Here is a 16,539-nt window from a genome sequence, read left to right on the forward strand (position 1 = left end):
GTGGGGAGACCCAGAGGAAGAAGCCAGTAAGTCCTGCCCTTAGAGACCCTCTGGTCTAGTGGGGATAACCGAACCACACACATAGGGAAAAAAAATAGTGTGGCAAGTATTGTGAGAAAATTCAAATGCAAAGGACAAACGGCAAAGAAGGGGGACCATGAAACGTACCGGAAAACAACCACATTATGGAGATCAGAAAAAAAGAAAGACCCTCCCTCCCCTGGAAACAGCTGAAAAGTTCACTCTCAGTATAAAGAAAGTCAAAAAATGCATGCTTCCCCTCTTCAATGGTCCCCTCCTGCCACATCATTTCATTCAGTAGCAAACACATCACAGCTCAGAACAGGATGCTGTACTATTCAGTGAATTGAATTAAAGCAGAGACACAATGACGCCTCTAAGAATCAGGGTGGGGATTCCAACCCCTGGGTCTTTTGCCCTCCACTCAAACTGATGGAGGGATCAAAGGCAGTCCATTATTGACTTTCTATACTTCTACAGCTCCAGTGCTAGTACACAGGGATCAAGAAATGCCTTGACAATGATAGTGGCCATTTCTTAAAAAGTAGATAACACCAATTGCCAGGCAGTCCTAAAGTCATTCTCACTTGTTTTGGGAATACATTGTTTACATTCATAATTATATCTACCTTAGCTGATAACTACAGACAACAGAAAACAAACACTGATTTACCTGAATGCCCACAGAATTACAAGGGTAAAGCATGATGGGAAGGCAGACCGCAAGTAGACATTTGCTGGTGGATCAAGCCACTTCTTGATTCACAAAGTTCATTTTTGCATATATGTTCTACGATCTTGTATTTGACCCATTTTTTCAAATCTAAATTCTGAATTTCACCTGTCTGCCTGCCCACCCTCTAATAGCTGACAAAGTTAGAAGCAGGGAAACAGCCAGTGAAGAGCCAAGGCCTGTTAACGTACTCATCCTATCCCTGGATAACCACCAAGTTGAATATTAGGCCTTACAAATCGTTAAGCAATCAATGTCCCAGTTCTGGATCTCATATTCTTTTTTTTTTTTTTTTGAGACAGGGTCTCTCGCTCTGTCGTCAGGCTGGAGTGCAGTGGCGTGATATTGGCTTACTGCAACTTCTGCCCACGGGTTCAAGCGATTCTCCTGCCTTAGCCTCCCAATAGCTGGGATTGCAGGCATGAGCCACCATGCTCATCTAATTTTTGTATTTCTAGTAGAGACGGGGTTTCACCATGTTGGCCAGGATGGTCTAGATCTCTTGACCTTGTGATCCGCCTGCTTTGGCCTCCCAAAGCGCTGGAATTACAGGCATGAGCCACTGCGCCTGGCCTAGATCTCATATTCTTAAGTGCGTATTCTCGTTTGTAGCAGTGGAAAGGTATACATGATCAACTCTGGGATGGCAGAATGAAGAAGCTGGGTAAGAGGACAGGAGGGGCAACTATCAGGACCCCTGAAGTCCTCATTCAGGTCCATTCCATTGCTTCACTCCACCTTCTTATTCAGAAGCGATGTGTTCTCTCCTCTGTGTGTGCTATGTGGTTCTGAAGGAGAGTCCCCTAGGTACCATTCACCCCACTACTGTGGCTAATGCCACCAAACTAAACACTACTCACTTAAGTCTTCACTCATTCTAAATGCCCAGTTAAATCACTAGCAATTGGTTGTGTGTACATGAAGTCAATGACAGCATCTAACAGGAGGGTCCAAGGTCTACTGCCCGCTCTTATCAGCCCCCCAAACATCTACACACACATACATTACATCTCAACTCAACATATTAACCTAAGTCTGAAACAGGGTTGATAGTAAAAATAGCTGTGGTGTGTATGTGGAAAGGAATATCAAAAATAAATTCGGTAAATCTGGATGCTGTATCCCTTCCTTCACCAACACCCCCCACCCATTTTCATACTAGTGGCTGCTGTTACTATGACAACCTGTCCAGGAAGTTGGCCCACACTTCTTCCTTCAGGAGCAGGAAGCTGGAGCAGTGTTTGTGTTGCTTCAGAAAAAAACTTGAAAGCCTCCTCCCCCGCCCCCCCCTCGTCCCCCCACCCGGTATCCGCTCCAGTATCCCTCCAAAACCCAATTTCTTAACTCCCTTCCCTCCCCCCACACCTACCTCCTCTAACTCATCCTTGGCATCCAAACTGGTTGAAAGTAGCAGCCTCCCCCCTCCTGGGGCTCCTGCTCCCGCTCCTCCTCCTCCACCTCCCGCTGCTCCCGAAGCAGCTGCTGCTGCTGCTGCTGCCCCTTTTCCCTTCTGCAACTCCATGGCTGCAGCCAGGAGATGGGAAAAGGTCAGGGAGTGGATGGATGGAAAGTCCTAGATATCGGGAACTCTGAATTGCCAGGGACTGGAGGACAAGAGGCACAAGTTGGGGAGGGGAGAGCAAGGGCCCCTGTCCTCTCCACTCCTCCCTCCTCTCCAAAAGGCCGCGCCTGCGTTGGGGGCGAAGGCAGAGTCCTCTGGGTCCTGACTTTGGGGTGGCAGTGCTGAGGGAAAGCCGCTGGCTCCGAGGTACAGTGGGATAAAAGCCTGTGCCCCTATGGGAAGGGTAGGAGAGGCTTCTGCCCCTGAAGAAGTGGACCCTAAGAGCGTCTGATCCTAAGAAAAGGAGGGAAAACCCTAAGTTTCTGCCTCTTTTCCCCGTTGGGGGGGAAAGAGGAGTCCTGCCCCTGAACTAGGAGGTAGGAAACCTTCCTGGCTGATGCCCCAAGGCTTGGGAAGTGAAGCGCCTTTGGATCCGGCCCCTAGGGGGTGAGGGTGAGGCAATAAGCGCTATGGGAGGACAGGGAGGACCAGCGTCTCCCCACACCACACAGAGGCAGCCATGGTGGAAGGGCGGGGGGTGGGAAGGCGGAGGGCGAGGGCGAGGGCGAGGGAGGGGGAGAAATCCTCTAGGCCCGCGCCGGAAGTGAGCAGTCGCGGCCTCTGGCCTCCGCCAATAGCTGCTTCCGCGGTGGCACTGAGTCTCCAAGGGGTAGGAAGATCTCGGCGGACTGGCCTTTTCCCTGTCTGCCAATTGTGTTGAGGGAGAAGAGAGCCTGGTCTGATGGGCAACTAGCGTGCCCAATCGCTTCCCTCCTTTGCTCTCAGGTGGGGTGGGAGCGCGAGGCGATCAGGAAGGAGAGAGGCTGCGCTTGCGTGCGCTGACGCGCATGCGCGATGTCACCCTCCGCCCTCCTCCCTCCTCCTTCTAGAATTTGGGTGGGTGCAGGAACCTGGGCAATGTTCCTGCGTGGCTTTGAGAGACACGAAGCCTGCAACGAAGTGGCAGGGTCGGGGAGGCAACGGTACCCCAACCCGTAGGCAGTCACAGAGCAAATGCCGTCGGATGGTATGAAGCCAACTCCCAGAGCTAGGAGTGCATCACACAGGCAAGTGTGTGCACTCTCACAAGTGCAATTATCAGACTTTGCAAAAAAAGTGCATTGACCCTTAGGCCGGGCGCGGTGGCTCACGCCTGTAATCCCAGCACTTTGGGAGGCTGAGGCGGGCGGGTCACGAAGTCAGGAGATTGAGACTATCCTGGCCAACATGGTGAAACCCCGTCTCTACTAAAAATGCAAAAATTAGCCGAGCGTGGTGGCAGGCGCCTGTAGTCCCAGTTACTTGGGAGGCTGAGGCAGGAGAATCGCTTGAACCCGGAAGGCGGAGGTTGCAGTGAGCCGAGATCGCGCCACTGCACTCCAGCCTGGGCGACAAGAGCAAAATCTCGTCTCAAAAAAAAAAAAAAAAAGTGCATGATCCACTTGTTCAAAACAAGTCGTTCGAGTCGTGCCAGCACGACGTCCAGCAAAAATGTTCCAAATGATAGAACCAACTTCATTTTTGTTTTGAGTATCTGGGACTGACCCATGTCACTGAAGTCACTGTACTTTCACCCAGTGCAGAGTGTTGTGATGTGTTGCGAACCTAATGTAGCCTTGATTGTAAGTCCATTTGTATTTCTTGGTTCTCCATTTGTGTGTCTCAGTGGCATTTTTTTTTTCAAGAGCACTTTAGGATTATTTTTCGCAGATCCAAAGACAGATCAAATTTCGCTTTTTTTTTTTTTTTAAGACGGAGTCTCACTGTTTTCACCCAGGCTGGAGTGCAATGGCGTGATCTAGGCTCACCGCAAACTCCATCTCCCAGGTTCAAGCGATTCTCCTGCCTCGGCCTCCCGAGTAACTGGAATTACAGACACCCACCACTACGCCCGCTTAATTTTTTTTTTTTTTTTTTTTTTTTGAGACGGAGTCTCACTCTGTCGCCCAAGCTGGAGTGCAGTGGCGCAATCTCGGCTCACTACAAGCTCCGCCTCCCAGGTTCACGCGGTTCTCCTGCCTTAGCCTCCCGAATAGCTGGGACTACAGGCGCCCGCCACCATACCCGGCTAATTTTTTTGTGTGTTTTTTTTTGAGGCAGAGTCTCACTCTGTCGCCCAGGCTGGAGTGCATTGGGGCGATCTCGGCTCACTGCAAGCTCTGCCTCCCGGGTTCATGCCATTCTCCTGCCTCAGCATCCCAAGTAGCTGGGACTACAGGCGCCCGCCACTGCGCCCGGCTAATTTTTTGTATTTTTAGTAGAGACGAGGTTTCACCGTGTTAGCCAGGATGGTCTGGATCTCTTGACCTCGTGATCCGCCCGCCCAGGGATCCCCAAAGTGCTGGGATTACAGGCGTAAGCCACCGCACCCGGCCAAATTTCGCTATTTTTAAAGACTACTTAAAAAAAAAAAAAAAAAATCCACAGGCTTGTCCTAGTGCAGTGGTGTTTACAACTCATTGATCACAACCAGTTACAGATTTCTTTGTTTCTTCTTCATTCCCACTGCTTCACTTGGGTAACCTTTAAAAAAAAAATCCACATTCCTGCTTGTTTTACTTCCAGTAAAATGGAGACAAAGGTTGCCTGTGAGCTTTGAGAACATTATGTGACCTAACGGATGTGAGATCACATTTTAAACTGGAATACACTGCACAGATACTAGTTACCACTGCAGGCAATCCTATTTATTTTTACACTTGTAGTGGCTTAACATTTTAACTCTATATGTGAATGTTCCTTTAAGTTGGCTCACTCATTCCTTTCTTTAATAGTAGGTGTAAGACCTTAGGGAAGTCCCAGCAAGACCATCCTGGCTAATACGGTGAAACCCCGTCTCTACTAAAAAATACAAAAAAACTAGCCGGGGAGGTGGCAGGCACCTGTAGTCCCAGTTACTCGGGAGGATGAGGCAGGAGAATGGCGTAAACCAGGGAGGCGGAGCTTCAGTGAGCCGAGATCTGGCTGGCCATTGCACTCCAGCCTGGGCGACAGAGCGAGACTCCGCTTGAACCTGGGAGGTGCAGGTTGCCGTGCGCCGAGATTAGATTGCACCATTGCACTCCATCCTGGGCAACAACAGCGAAACTCCATCTCAAAAAAATAAAATAAATACATATATACATACATACATACATACAGAAGTACATAAATTCAAAGCAGGAACCCTCTCATCATCTTTGCTATCCACTAAGAGCCTCACACTTCAGAGCACCTTCTTGCAAGCTGCCGAATCAGTGAATGAACCTCATTTAGTAAAGGTTTTTCAAGGCAAGCCAATAAAGCCATCTTCTCAAATCCAAAGTAAAGTCTCTTTCTCCAAACCAATTACTCAGATATTCCAAGATAGTAGCTACTGTTGTCTGATTCATCTGCTAACCAAGGGAAGAAAACCAATTTGTACATAATCAATTCCAGGACTTTCATGTGTAGCTGTCAGTGACCACACCAGCACGTAAACTTTCATCCAGACAAAATTTCTTCCAGCCTTCTACATCTTTAGATTTTGGCGTAGTCACATTACTATCCAACTGTCGTGATTTCCAGTGACTTCTATGTTTGTGCACATTCTGTCTTACGTTGAAAACAGTGCCACTTGATGTTGCCACTGAAGTGTTGGGGAATAACCTTCAGGGGCAGGTTGGCATCCTAAAAGAGAAACATTCACACCTTGCTTTCAACTTTTTTTTTTTTTGAGATGGAGTTTTGCTCTTGTCGCCCAGGCTGGAATGCAGTGGCATGAGCTCAGCTCACTGCAATCTCCGCCTCCTGGGTTCAAGTGATTCTCCTGCCTCAGCTTCCTGAGTAGCTGGGACTACAGGCGCCCACCATGATGCCTGGCTAGTTATTGTATTTTTAGTGGAGACGGAGTTTCACCATGTTGCCCAGGCTGGTTTTGAACTCCTCACCTCAGGTGATCGCCCGCCTTGGCCTCCCAAAGTGTTGGGATTACAGGCGTGATCCACCGTGCCTGTCTTTCCTTTTCTTTTCTTTCCCTTTTTTTTTTTTTTTTTTTTTTTTGAGACAGAGTCTTGCTTCTTGCTCTGTCGCCCAGGCTGGAGTGCAGTGGCCAGATCTCAGCTCACTGCAAGCTCCGTCTCCCGGGTTTACGCCATTCTCCTGCCTCAGCCTCCCGAGTAGCTGGGACTACAGGCGCCCGCCACATTGCCCGGCTAGTTTTTTTGTATTTTTTAGTAGAGACGGGGTTTCACCGTGTTAACCAGGATGGTCTCGATCTCCTGACGTCGTGATCCGCTCATCTCGGCCTCCCAAAGTGCTGGGATTACAGGCTTGAGCCACCGCACCCGGCCTGTCCTTCCTTTTCAACTTCTTTGGGTCAGTTTGAGCTACCACAGCATCTGGACATTGAGCTGCTTTGGTCTGGACCTGCCTCAGGTATTCCTGAGGCATCCTCGGGGATAATGAGGGATGGAAACCTTCTGTCTGGTGGCAGAGCTCTACTGGCAGTAGCCGAGGTATCAACTCTTCCACTGCAGACTCTGCTCGTACCCATGCCATGATTTTCAACCCAGCCAGTTCCCCACAGAATCTTTTTCTATTCCCTTTCTCTTCCCAACTTATGTATCCATTTAGTTTTATCTATATCTTTATTCCTTCCAATTGAAACAAACTTTAAGTAACTTGTAAAATAGAAAAAATTATTTTTTTCTCAACACTTTTACATGCTTTTACAACTTTCCTTGCCAAAAATATATCTTGCTTTTGTTTATACACTTTGTATACAGAATTGTTTCTTTTATATCTAGTAGGTTTTTTGTTTGTTTGTTTGTTTGTTTGTTTTGAGATGGAGTCTCTGTCACCCAGGCTGGAGTGCAGTGGCACCATTTTGGCTCACTGCAACCTTGGCCTCCCTGGTTGAACTCCTGGGCTGCAGTTATTCACTTGTGTTAGCCTCACAAAATTACAGGCGTGAGTCACCACAATCATACCAATTTTTGTTTATTAAGAGATCTATCTAAATATATTTGTTTTCTATATTGCATATAAATAAGATGCCAAAGTATAAAACTTATGTTTAATAATTAATGTTTCTGGCCGGGCGCGGTGGCTCACGCCTGTAATCCCAGCACTTTGGGAGGCCGAGGTGGGCGGATCACAAGGTCAGGAGATCGAGACTATTGTGAAACCCCGTCTCTACTAAAAAATAGAAAAAAAATTAGCCGGGCGCAGTGGTGGGCGCCTGTAGTCCCAGCTACTTGGGAGGCTGAGGTAGGAGAATGGCGTGAACCCGGGAGGCGGAGCTTGCAGTGAGCCGAGATTGCGCCACTGCACTCCAGCCTGGGCGACAGAGCGAGACTCCGTCTCAAAAAAAAAAAAAATAATAATAATTAATGTTTCAGTATTTTAACTTACTTAGAAATGACTCAGACATTTTGTGATTATCTGTTACTTAATTTAACATAATATGACTTAATAATTTATTTTATTTTATTTTATTTTGGCCAGGCGCGGTAGGTCACGCCTGTAATCCCAACACTTTGGGAAGCTGAGGCGGGCGGATCACTGAAGGTCGGGAGTTCGAGACCACCCTGACCAACATGGAGAAACCATGTCTCTACTAAAAATACAAAATTAGCTGAGCATGGTGGCGTGTGCCTGTAATGCCAGCTACTCGGGAGGCTGAGGCAGGAGAATTGCTTGAACCCATGAGGCGAAGGTTGTGGTGAGCAGAGATCACACCATGGCACTCCAGCCTGGGCAATAAGAGTGAAATTCCATCTCAAAAAAAAAAAAAAAAAAAAAAAAAAAAAAAAAAAATCTCACTATGTTGCTCAGGCTGGTCTTAAACACCCGGGCTCAAGTGATCCTCAGCTTCCAAAAGTACTGGGATTATAGGCATGAGACACCACACACAGCCTTTATTTTACTAACAAATTTAAAGCTAGTTTTATTTATCAAAAATTGTCACATAAACATAGCACATATAGACATATAGACAGACAAACAGAAGTACATCTTATAGCTTTCATAAAAAGTTATCATTTGCTGGCTTTCAAACAGTTTTTCTTGCCATGTGTGATGGTGCATGTCTGTAATCCCAGCTATACAGGAGACCGAGGTGACAGCATTTAAGCCCAGGACTTTGAGACCATTCTGGACTCATAGTGAGGTACTATCTCAACAACAAAAAAACAAAAAAACAACATAGTGAGGTACTATCTCAACAACAAAAAACATAAAACAAAAAACAAAAACAGACTGGGTGCAGTGGCTCATGCCTGTAATCCCATCACTTTGGGAGGCTGAGGAGGGCGGATCATTTGAGGTCAGGAGTTCAAGACCAGCCTGGCCACCACAATGAAACCCTGTCTCTACTAAAAATACAAAAATTACCCAGGCGTGGTGGCGCGAGCCTGTAGTCCCAGCTACTGAGGAGGCTGAGGCAGGAGAATTGCTTGAACCCGGGAGGCGGCGATTGCAATGAGCTGAGATCACACCATTGCACTCTAGCCTGGGCTATAGAGCAAGACTCCGTCTCAGAAAATTGCAAAAATGAAATAAATAAATAAATAGTTTTTCTTTTTGCCATTCAGACTATCAATCTTCTAATTACCTGTTTTATTACCCTAAGCAATTGTTAGCTAGGCAGTCCTAAATTTGCATGTCTAAAGGGATGAATCTTAGGTAAAACAAGGTAGAAAATTTAGATCTCAAAGGCACAGAGCTTAAACCAGGCCCACATATTGTACCTTCATTTGCCCAAACCAAGGAAGAATGGGCAAAATCCCAGTTAAGACGAGATGCCGAGCTGGGCAACAGAATGAAACTGTCTCAAAAGAAAAAACCAAAACAAAACAAAACACGATGCCAAGGAAAAGCACCTTAAACAACGTTATAGCTTGTTATGTAAATTTTTTTTCTTTTCTTTTTCTTTTTTTTTTTTTGCCTATAGTTTCAACTACTTGGGAGGTTGAGGCAGGATCACTTCAGCCCAAGAGTTCAAGGCTACAGTGAGCTGTAATTGCAGCACTACCCACCAGCCTGGGCAACAGAGTGAGACTCCAATTCTTTATTTTTCCACAAAATCCAGATCCTACACAACAGCAACTGTTTTTTTTTTTTTTTCTGAGACACAGTCTTGTTCTGTCACACAGGCTGGAGTGCAGTGGTACGATCACGGCTCACTGCAGCCTTGACATCACAGGCTCAAGTGATCAATTCTCCCACCTCAGCCTCCCAAGTTTGTGGGACTAAAGGCATGTACCACCATGCCAGGCTAATTTTTGTATTTTTTGTAGAGATGGAGTTTCACAATGGTGCCAAGGCTGGTCTCCAACTCCTGGGCTCAAGTGATCTGTGCAACTCGGCCTCCCGAAGTGCTGGGATTACAAGTGTGACCCACCACACCTGGCCAACCGCACCTCCCTCTTTTTTTTTTTGAGATGGAACTTCGCTCTTTGATCCAGGCTAGAGGGAAGTGGCACGATCTCGGCTCACTGCATCCTCCGCCCCCTGGGTTCAAGCGATTCTCCTGTCTCAGACTCCAGAGTAGCTGGGAGTAGCTGGGATTATAGGTGCCCACTACCAAACCAGGCTAATTTTTGTATTTTTAGTAGAGACAGGATTTTGTCATGTTGCCAGGCTGGTCTTGAACTCCTGAACTCAGGTGATCCACCCGCCTCGGCCTCTCAAAGTGCTAGGATTACCATGTGAGCCACTGCACCTGGTCAAACCCCAACTTTTTTTTTTTTTTTTTTTGAGACCAAGTTTCATTCTTGTTGCCCAGGTTGCAGTACAGTTGCACAATCTCCGCTCACTGCAACCTCTGCCTCCCGGGTTCAAGCAATTCTCCTGCCTCATCCTCCCGAGTAGCTGGGATTACAGGCAAGCACCACCAACCCTTGTTAATTTTTGAATTTGTAGTAGAGAGGGGGTTTCACCATGTTGACCAGGCTGGTCTTGAACTCCTGACCTCAGGTGATCTGCCCACCTTGGCCTCCCAAAGTGCTGGAATTACAGGCGTGAGCCACCGTGCCCGGCCACCCCAACTCTTTTTTTTTTGTTTTTGAGACAGAGTCTCGCTCTCTTGCCCAGGCTGGAGTGCAGTGGTGTGATCTCAGCTCACTGCAACCTCCACCTCCCGGGTTCAAGCAATTCTCTTGCCTCAGCCTCCCGGTAGCTGGGATTACAAGCACCCGCCACCACGCCCGGCTAATTTTTGTACTTCTAGTAGAGATGGGGTTTCATCATGTTGACCAGGCTGGTCTCAAACTCCTGACCTTGTAATCTGCCCACCTCGGCCTCCCAAAGTGTTGGGATTACAGGTATAAGCCACTGCGCCTGGCCACCCCAACTCTCAAACAAACAAACAAAAATTTGGCCAGGCTTGTCTGGAACTCCTGGCCTCAGGTGATGTGCCCTCCTTGGTCTCTCAAATTGCTGGGATTACAGGCATGAGCCACCATGCCTGGCCCAGACTTTTAAAATTTCAAAAAGCAACCTATGAGATATCACTAAACACTTTCTAGAATAGCTACAATTGAAAAGACTGAAAGTACTAAGTGTTGACGAGTATGTATAGTGACTGGAACTCTCAGGTTTTGCTGGACCTAGTGAAAATTTGGCTAAGTCACTGTAGAGGTCAAGGGAATACTTTCCTTTCTGCCTCTGAAGGCACACTGAAAATCAACTGACAATTGGACAGATTTTTTTTTTTTTTTTGAGACGGAGTCTCGCTCTGTCGCCCAGGCTGGAGTTCAGTGGCCAGATCTCAGCTCACTGCAAGCTCCGCCTCTCGGGTTTTTACGCCATTCTCCTGCCTCAGCCTCCCGAGTAGCTGGGACTACAGGCACCCGCCACCTCGCCCGGCTAGTTTTTTGTGGTTTTTTTTTTAGTAGAGACGGGGTTTCACCGTGTTAGCCAGGATGGTCTTGATCTCCTGACCTCGTGATCCGCCCGTCTCGGCCTCCCAAAGTGCTGGGATTACAGGCTTGAGCCACCGCGCCCGGCCTGGACAGATGATGATGATGATGATGATTATTATTATTATTATTTTGAGACAAAGTCTCACTCTCTTGCTCAGGCTGAAGTGCAATGGCATGATCTCAGCTCACTGCAACCTCCACCTCCCAGGTTCAAGTGATTCTTCCACCTCAGCCTCCTGAGTCGCTAGGACTACAGGTGCCCGCCACCATGCCTGGCTAATTTTTTGTATTTTTAGTAGAGACGGGATTTCACCATGTTGGCCAGGCTGGTCTCAAACTCCTGACCTCAGGTTATCCGTCCACCTCGGCCTCCCAAAGTGTTGGGATTACAGGCGTGGGCCACCACGCCCGGCTAAAAGGGCAGATTAATAGAAAAAAAAGGTATACAGATTTTATTTTAAGGTACATAACAAGGGGGAATAGCAGGAGAATTATTACCCAGTAAACCAATGGGGGCCAGGTATGGTGGTTCAGGCCTGTAATCCCCGCACTTTTGGAGGTTGAGGCAGGCAGATCATCTGAAGCCAGGAGTTTGAGACCAGCCTGGCCAACGTTGCGAGACCCCTGTCTCTACTAAAAATGCAGAAATTAGCCAGATGCGCTAGCGTGCGCCTGTAATCCCAGCTACTCAGGAGGCTGAGGCAGGAGAATCACTTGAACCCAGGAAATGGAGGTTGCAGTGAGTCAAGATTGTGCCACTGCACTCCCGCCTGGGTGACAGAGTGAGACTGTCTCAAAAAAACAAAAGAAAACAAAACAAAAAAAGGCCAGGCTCGGTGACTTGTGCCTGCAATCCCAGCACTTTGGGAGGCCAAGGCAGGAGGATCAACTGAGGTCAGGAGTTTGAGACCAATCTAGCCAACATGTGGAAACCCTGTCTCTACTAAAAATACAAAAATTAGCCAGACGTGGTGGCCTGCACCTGTAATCCCAGCTATTTGGGAGGCTGAGGCAGGAAAATCGCTTGAAGTGAGGGGCAGAGGTTGCAGTGAGCCAAGATTGTGCCACTGTGCTCCACCCTGGGTGACAGAGAGACTCTGTCTCTAAATAAATAAATAAATAAAAACAAATAAACCACTGGGGTACAGAAATTTATATACTCTATAGGGGAGGGGAGAGATGAGAATGTAGACAGTTCTTTTGAGGGGCAAAATGATTAGGGAGAAGGAATGGACATGGGAGACAGAAATTATCTCATAAATTATTCTCTTTGGAATTTGAATGGTCTCAGAGACAGGAATTATCCTGTGAAAAAGTCCCTCCAGGTGTATTTGCATTCCTTAGTTTTCTTTTCTTTGGCACATGATGAAATTTCAAGGAAGTAACAGAAGGCAATTGTGTTTCTTTCTTTTTTTTTTTTTTAGACGGAGTCTCGCTCTGTCACCCAGGCTGGAGTGCAGTGGCACAATCTCAGCTCACTGCAAGCTCTGCATCCCAGGTTCACACCATTCTCCTGTCTCAGCCTTCTGAGGAACTGGGACTACAGGCGCCTGCCACTACGCCCAGTTAATTTTTTGTATTTTCTTTTTTTTAGTAGAGATGGGGTTTCACTGTGTTAGCCAGGATGGTCTTGATCTCCTGACCTTGTGATCCGCCCGCCTCGGCCTCCCAGAGTGCTGGGATTACAGGTGTGAGCCACTGTGCCTGGCCGGCAATTGTGTTTCTTTTGGAAAGAAGCTTTCTTGGTCAGATCAGGAAATTCCAGAAAGAGTCCTTCCTTGAGCTTGGTGAAGGAACAAGACAAGGTTAGAAAGACCTTCATTAGGAGGCTTTTTTTTTTTTTTTTTTTTTTTGAGATGGAGTGTCCCTCTGTCGTCCAGGCTGGAGTGCAGTGGCATGATCTCAGCTCACGGCAACCCCCGCCTCCCAGGTAAAAGCAATTCTCCTACCACAGCCTCCCAAGCTAATTTTGTATTTTTAGTAGAGACGGGGTTTGACCATGTTGGCAAGTGTGTGGCCTCTAACGCCTGACCTCGTGATCCACCTGCAGACGATCAAAGCATGTTTAAGGCCACAGCATGTTAAAGCACCAGTCTTTGGGGTATTACTTTTTGAACCCCAACAGTACATTGGTAAATTGTTGAGCAGTCCCATGATATAGCATTTATAAGTATATAGCTGAGAGAAATGAGTACATGTGGCTACTAAAAAGCATGTATAAGAATGGCTGGGTGTGATGGCTCCTACCTGTAATCCCAGCACTTTGGGAGGCTAAGGCGGGAGGATTGCTTGAGGCCAGGAGTTTGAGACCAGTCTGGACAACATAGTTTAACTGCCTTTGCAAAGATTATGCCTGTTTAGAGGAATCTAGCATGGCTGACTCTATCTTGCTTCTAGCCTCACAGGCTAGCTATCTTCTCTTATTCCTAGGCATAGGCCAAGCTACCCATAAGAGGAATTTAGTGCATAGCTTAATTTAAAAGCAAGGATGATAATAGTGCCTTCCTAAAACGAACACCCTTCTTGCTCAGGGACTGAAAGCTGCCTTTATAAGACTAATGAAAGTCCACAGGATTAGGATTATGGGAGGGACGTGAATTCTGCTAAAATGTAGGCATAGTTTCTATAATCCCTTACTGTTCAGGAGTCATGTGGCCAGTGGTCTCAAGATTTGTGACTTCCCCAATTGCTCCTATAGATAACATCAGTATTGTAGAACCTCAGATTGGTCCTTTAAAATGTTTTCAGGGCAGGTGAGGTGGCTCACGCCTGTAATTCCAACACTTTAGGAGGCTTAGGTGGACAGATCACCTGAGGGCAGGAGTTCAAGACCAGCCTGGCCCACATGGTGAAACCCCATCTCTACTAAAAATACAAAAATTAGCTGGGTGTGGTGGTGCATGCCTGTATTCCCAGCTCCTCAGGAGGCTGAAACAGAAGAATCGTTTGAACCCAGGAGGCAGAGGTTGCAGTGAGCTGAGATTGCGCCGCTGCACTTCAGCCTGGGCCACAGAGCAAGACTCTGTCTCAAAAAAAAAAAAAAAAATTAATAAAAGTGTTTCAGACTTCTATTAGGGTGGTGCAAAAGAAAGGGTCAAAACTGCAATTACTCTTGCACCAACCTAATACATTCTGGCAACTTACTGACCTTACCCAGACTTGTGACTCATGATATAACCAAATGGTCTTGTGCCCGCTCCTCACCACCCAGAGGCCGACTCAGCACACAAGGACATTTTTCCACACCCACATGATTATATCCCCAACAAAATAGCAGCACGCATTCCCTAGTTCCCTGCCTACTAAACTGTCTTTGAAAAACCCTAACTTTGATGATCACTTGAGGCCAGAGTTCGAGACCAGCCTAACCAACATGGCAAAACCCCATCTTTACTAAAAATACAAAAAATTAACCGGGCGTGGTGGCATGAGCTTCTAGTCCCAGTCACTCAGCATGCTGAGGCATGAGAATTGCTTAAACCGGGGAGGTGGAGGTTGCAGTGAGCCGAGATTGCATTGCTGCACTCCAGCCTGGGTGACAGAAAGAGACTGTCTCAAAAAGAAAAAAAGAAAGAGAAAGAAAGGAAAGAAGGAAAAAAGGAAGGGAAGGGCAGGAAAGGGAGAAAGAGGAAGGAAGGAAGGAAGGAAGGGAGGGAGGGAGGGAGGGAGGGAAGGAGGGAGGGAGGGAGGGAGGAGGCGGTCATGGTGGCTCACACCTATAATCCCAGCACTTTGGGAGGCTGAGGCAGCGGATTACCTGAAGTCAGGAATTCAAGACCAGCCTGACAAACATGGTGAAACCCCGTCTCTACTAAAAGTACAAAAATTAGCCGGGTGTGGTGGCTAACGCCTGTAATCCCAGCTACTCAGGAGGCTGAGGCAGGAGAATCGCTTGAACCTGGGAGGTGGAGGTTGCGCTGAGTCAAGATCGCGCTATTGCATTCCAACCTGGGCGACAAGAGTGAAACTCCGTCAAAAATAAATAAATAAATAAAAATAAAAACAGGCCCTAACCTTCTAGCCTTCAGGGAGGTTGATTTGAGTGATAACTCTGATTGTACTACACGGTTGGCCTTCCATTGATTAAACTCCTTATTGCAATAACAGGGTCTCAGTGGATTGGTTTCATGTGTTCAGTGGCCAGAAGAACCCACTGGGGAATTACAATAGCCAGACACCATCTCTCTAAAAAACAAACAAACAAAGTTATCTATGTCAATAAAAGTAAGAATAAGTTGGGTGTGGTTGCTCACCCTGTAATCCCAGCACTTTGGGAGGAAAAGGTGGGCAGATCACGACGTCAAGAGATCAAGACAATCCTGGCCAACATGGTGAAACCCTGTCTCTACTGAAAATAGAAAAATTAGCTGGGCGTGGTGACGCACGCCTGTCGTCCCAACTATTAGGGAGGTTGAGGCAGAAGAATCACTTGAACCTGGGAGGCAGAGGTTGCAGTGAGCCGAGATCATGCCACTGCACTCCAGCCCAGTGGCAGAGAGAGACTCCACCTGAAAAAAAAAAAATAAGAAGAATGATTACATCTAAGGGGTTGAGGGTCAGGGGAGGTACTGATTAGGAGGGACAAGAAAGAACCTCTGAGGTGTTGGGAACAATCCTATCTTTTCCTGGGTGATGGTTATATGAATGTATACACATGTAAAACTTTATTGAGCTGTACACTTTACTATATGTATGGTTTTGATGTTTGTTTTGTTTTGTTTTTGAGACAGAGTCTCGCTCTGTTGCCCAGGCCAGAGTGCAGTGGAGTGATCTCCGCTCACTGCAACCTCCGCATCCCAGGTTCAAGCTATTCTCCTGCCTCAGCCTCCCAAGTAGCTGAGATTACAGGTGCCCACCACTATGCCTGGCTAATTTTTTGTATTTTTAGTAGAGACAGGGTTTCACCATGTGGGCCTGGCTGATCTTGAACTCCTAACCTTGTGATTCGCCTGCCTCAGCCTCCCAAAGTGCTGGGATTACAAGCGTAAGCCATCACGCCCAGTTTGTTTTTGTTTTTGTTTTTGTTTTTGTTTTTGAGATGGAGTTTGCTCTTGTTGCCCAGGCTGGAGTGCAATGGCGTGATTTTGGCTCACTGTACCCTCTACGTCCCAGGTACAAGTGATTCTCCTGTCAGAGCCTCCCAAGTAGCTGGGATTACAGGCATGTGCCACCACGCCCGGCTAATTTTTGTATTTTTAGTAGAGATGGGGGTTTCACCATGTTGGTCAGGCTAGTCTCGAACTCCTGACCTCAGATAATCCACCCGCCTTGGCCTCCCAAAGTGCTGGGATTACAGGGGTGAGCCACTGCACCCAGACTTACCTCACTTTTTAAAAAAT

General features: G+C 47.2%; 1 protein-coding gene and 1 pseudogene across 2 annotated transcripts in view; both read right to left on the reverse strand.

The window, feature by feature from the left end:
- INTS3 (integrator complex subunit 3) overlaps nucleotides 1-2,954 on the reverse strand; it is a 48,496-nt gene extending 45,542 nt beyond the window's left edge. The window contains exon 1 of one of the 2 annotated variants that reach the window (XM_037997916.2): nucleotides 2,124-2,954. In XM_037997916.2, coding sequence (XP_037853844.2) covers nucleotides 2,124-2,276 — 153 coding nt within the window. In that variant the 5' untranslated portion in view covers nucleotides 2,277-2,954. The remainder of the gene's footprint in view (nucleotides 1-2,123) is intronic. The other variant, XM_007977044.3, reaches the window with a different exon arrangement.
- Nucleotides 2,955-5,468: 2,514 nt separating this feature from the next.
- LOC103225873 (gem-associated protein 2-like) lies at nucleotides 5,469-7,103 on the reverse strand (annotated as a pseudogene).
- Between the last annotated feature and the right edge of the window lie 9,436 nt (nucleotides 7,104-16,539).

Source organism: Chlorocebus sabaeus, chromosome 20, assembly GCF_047675955.1.
Source record: "Chlorocebus sabaeus isolate Y175 chromosome 20, mChlSab1.0.hap1, whole genome shotgun sequence".
In the NCBI taxonomy this organism is placed as follows: domain Eukaryota; kingdom Metazoa; phylum Chordata; class Mammalia; order Primates; family Cercopithecidae; genus Chlorocebus; species Chlorocebus sabaeus.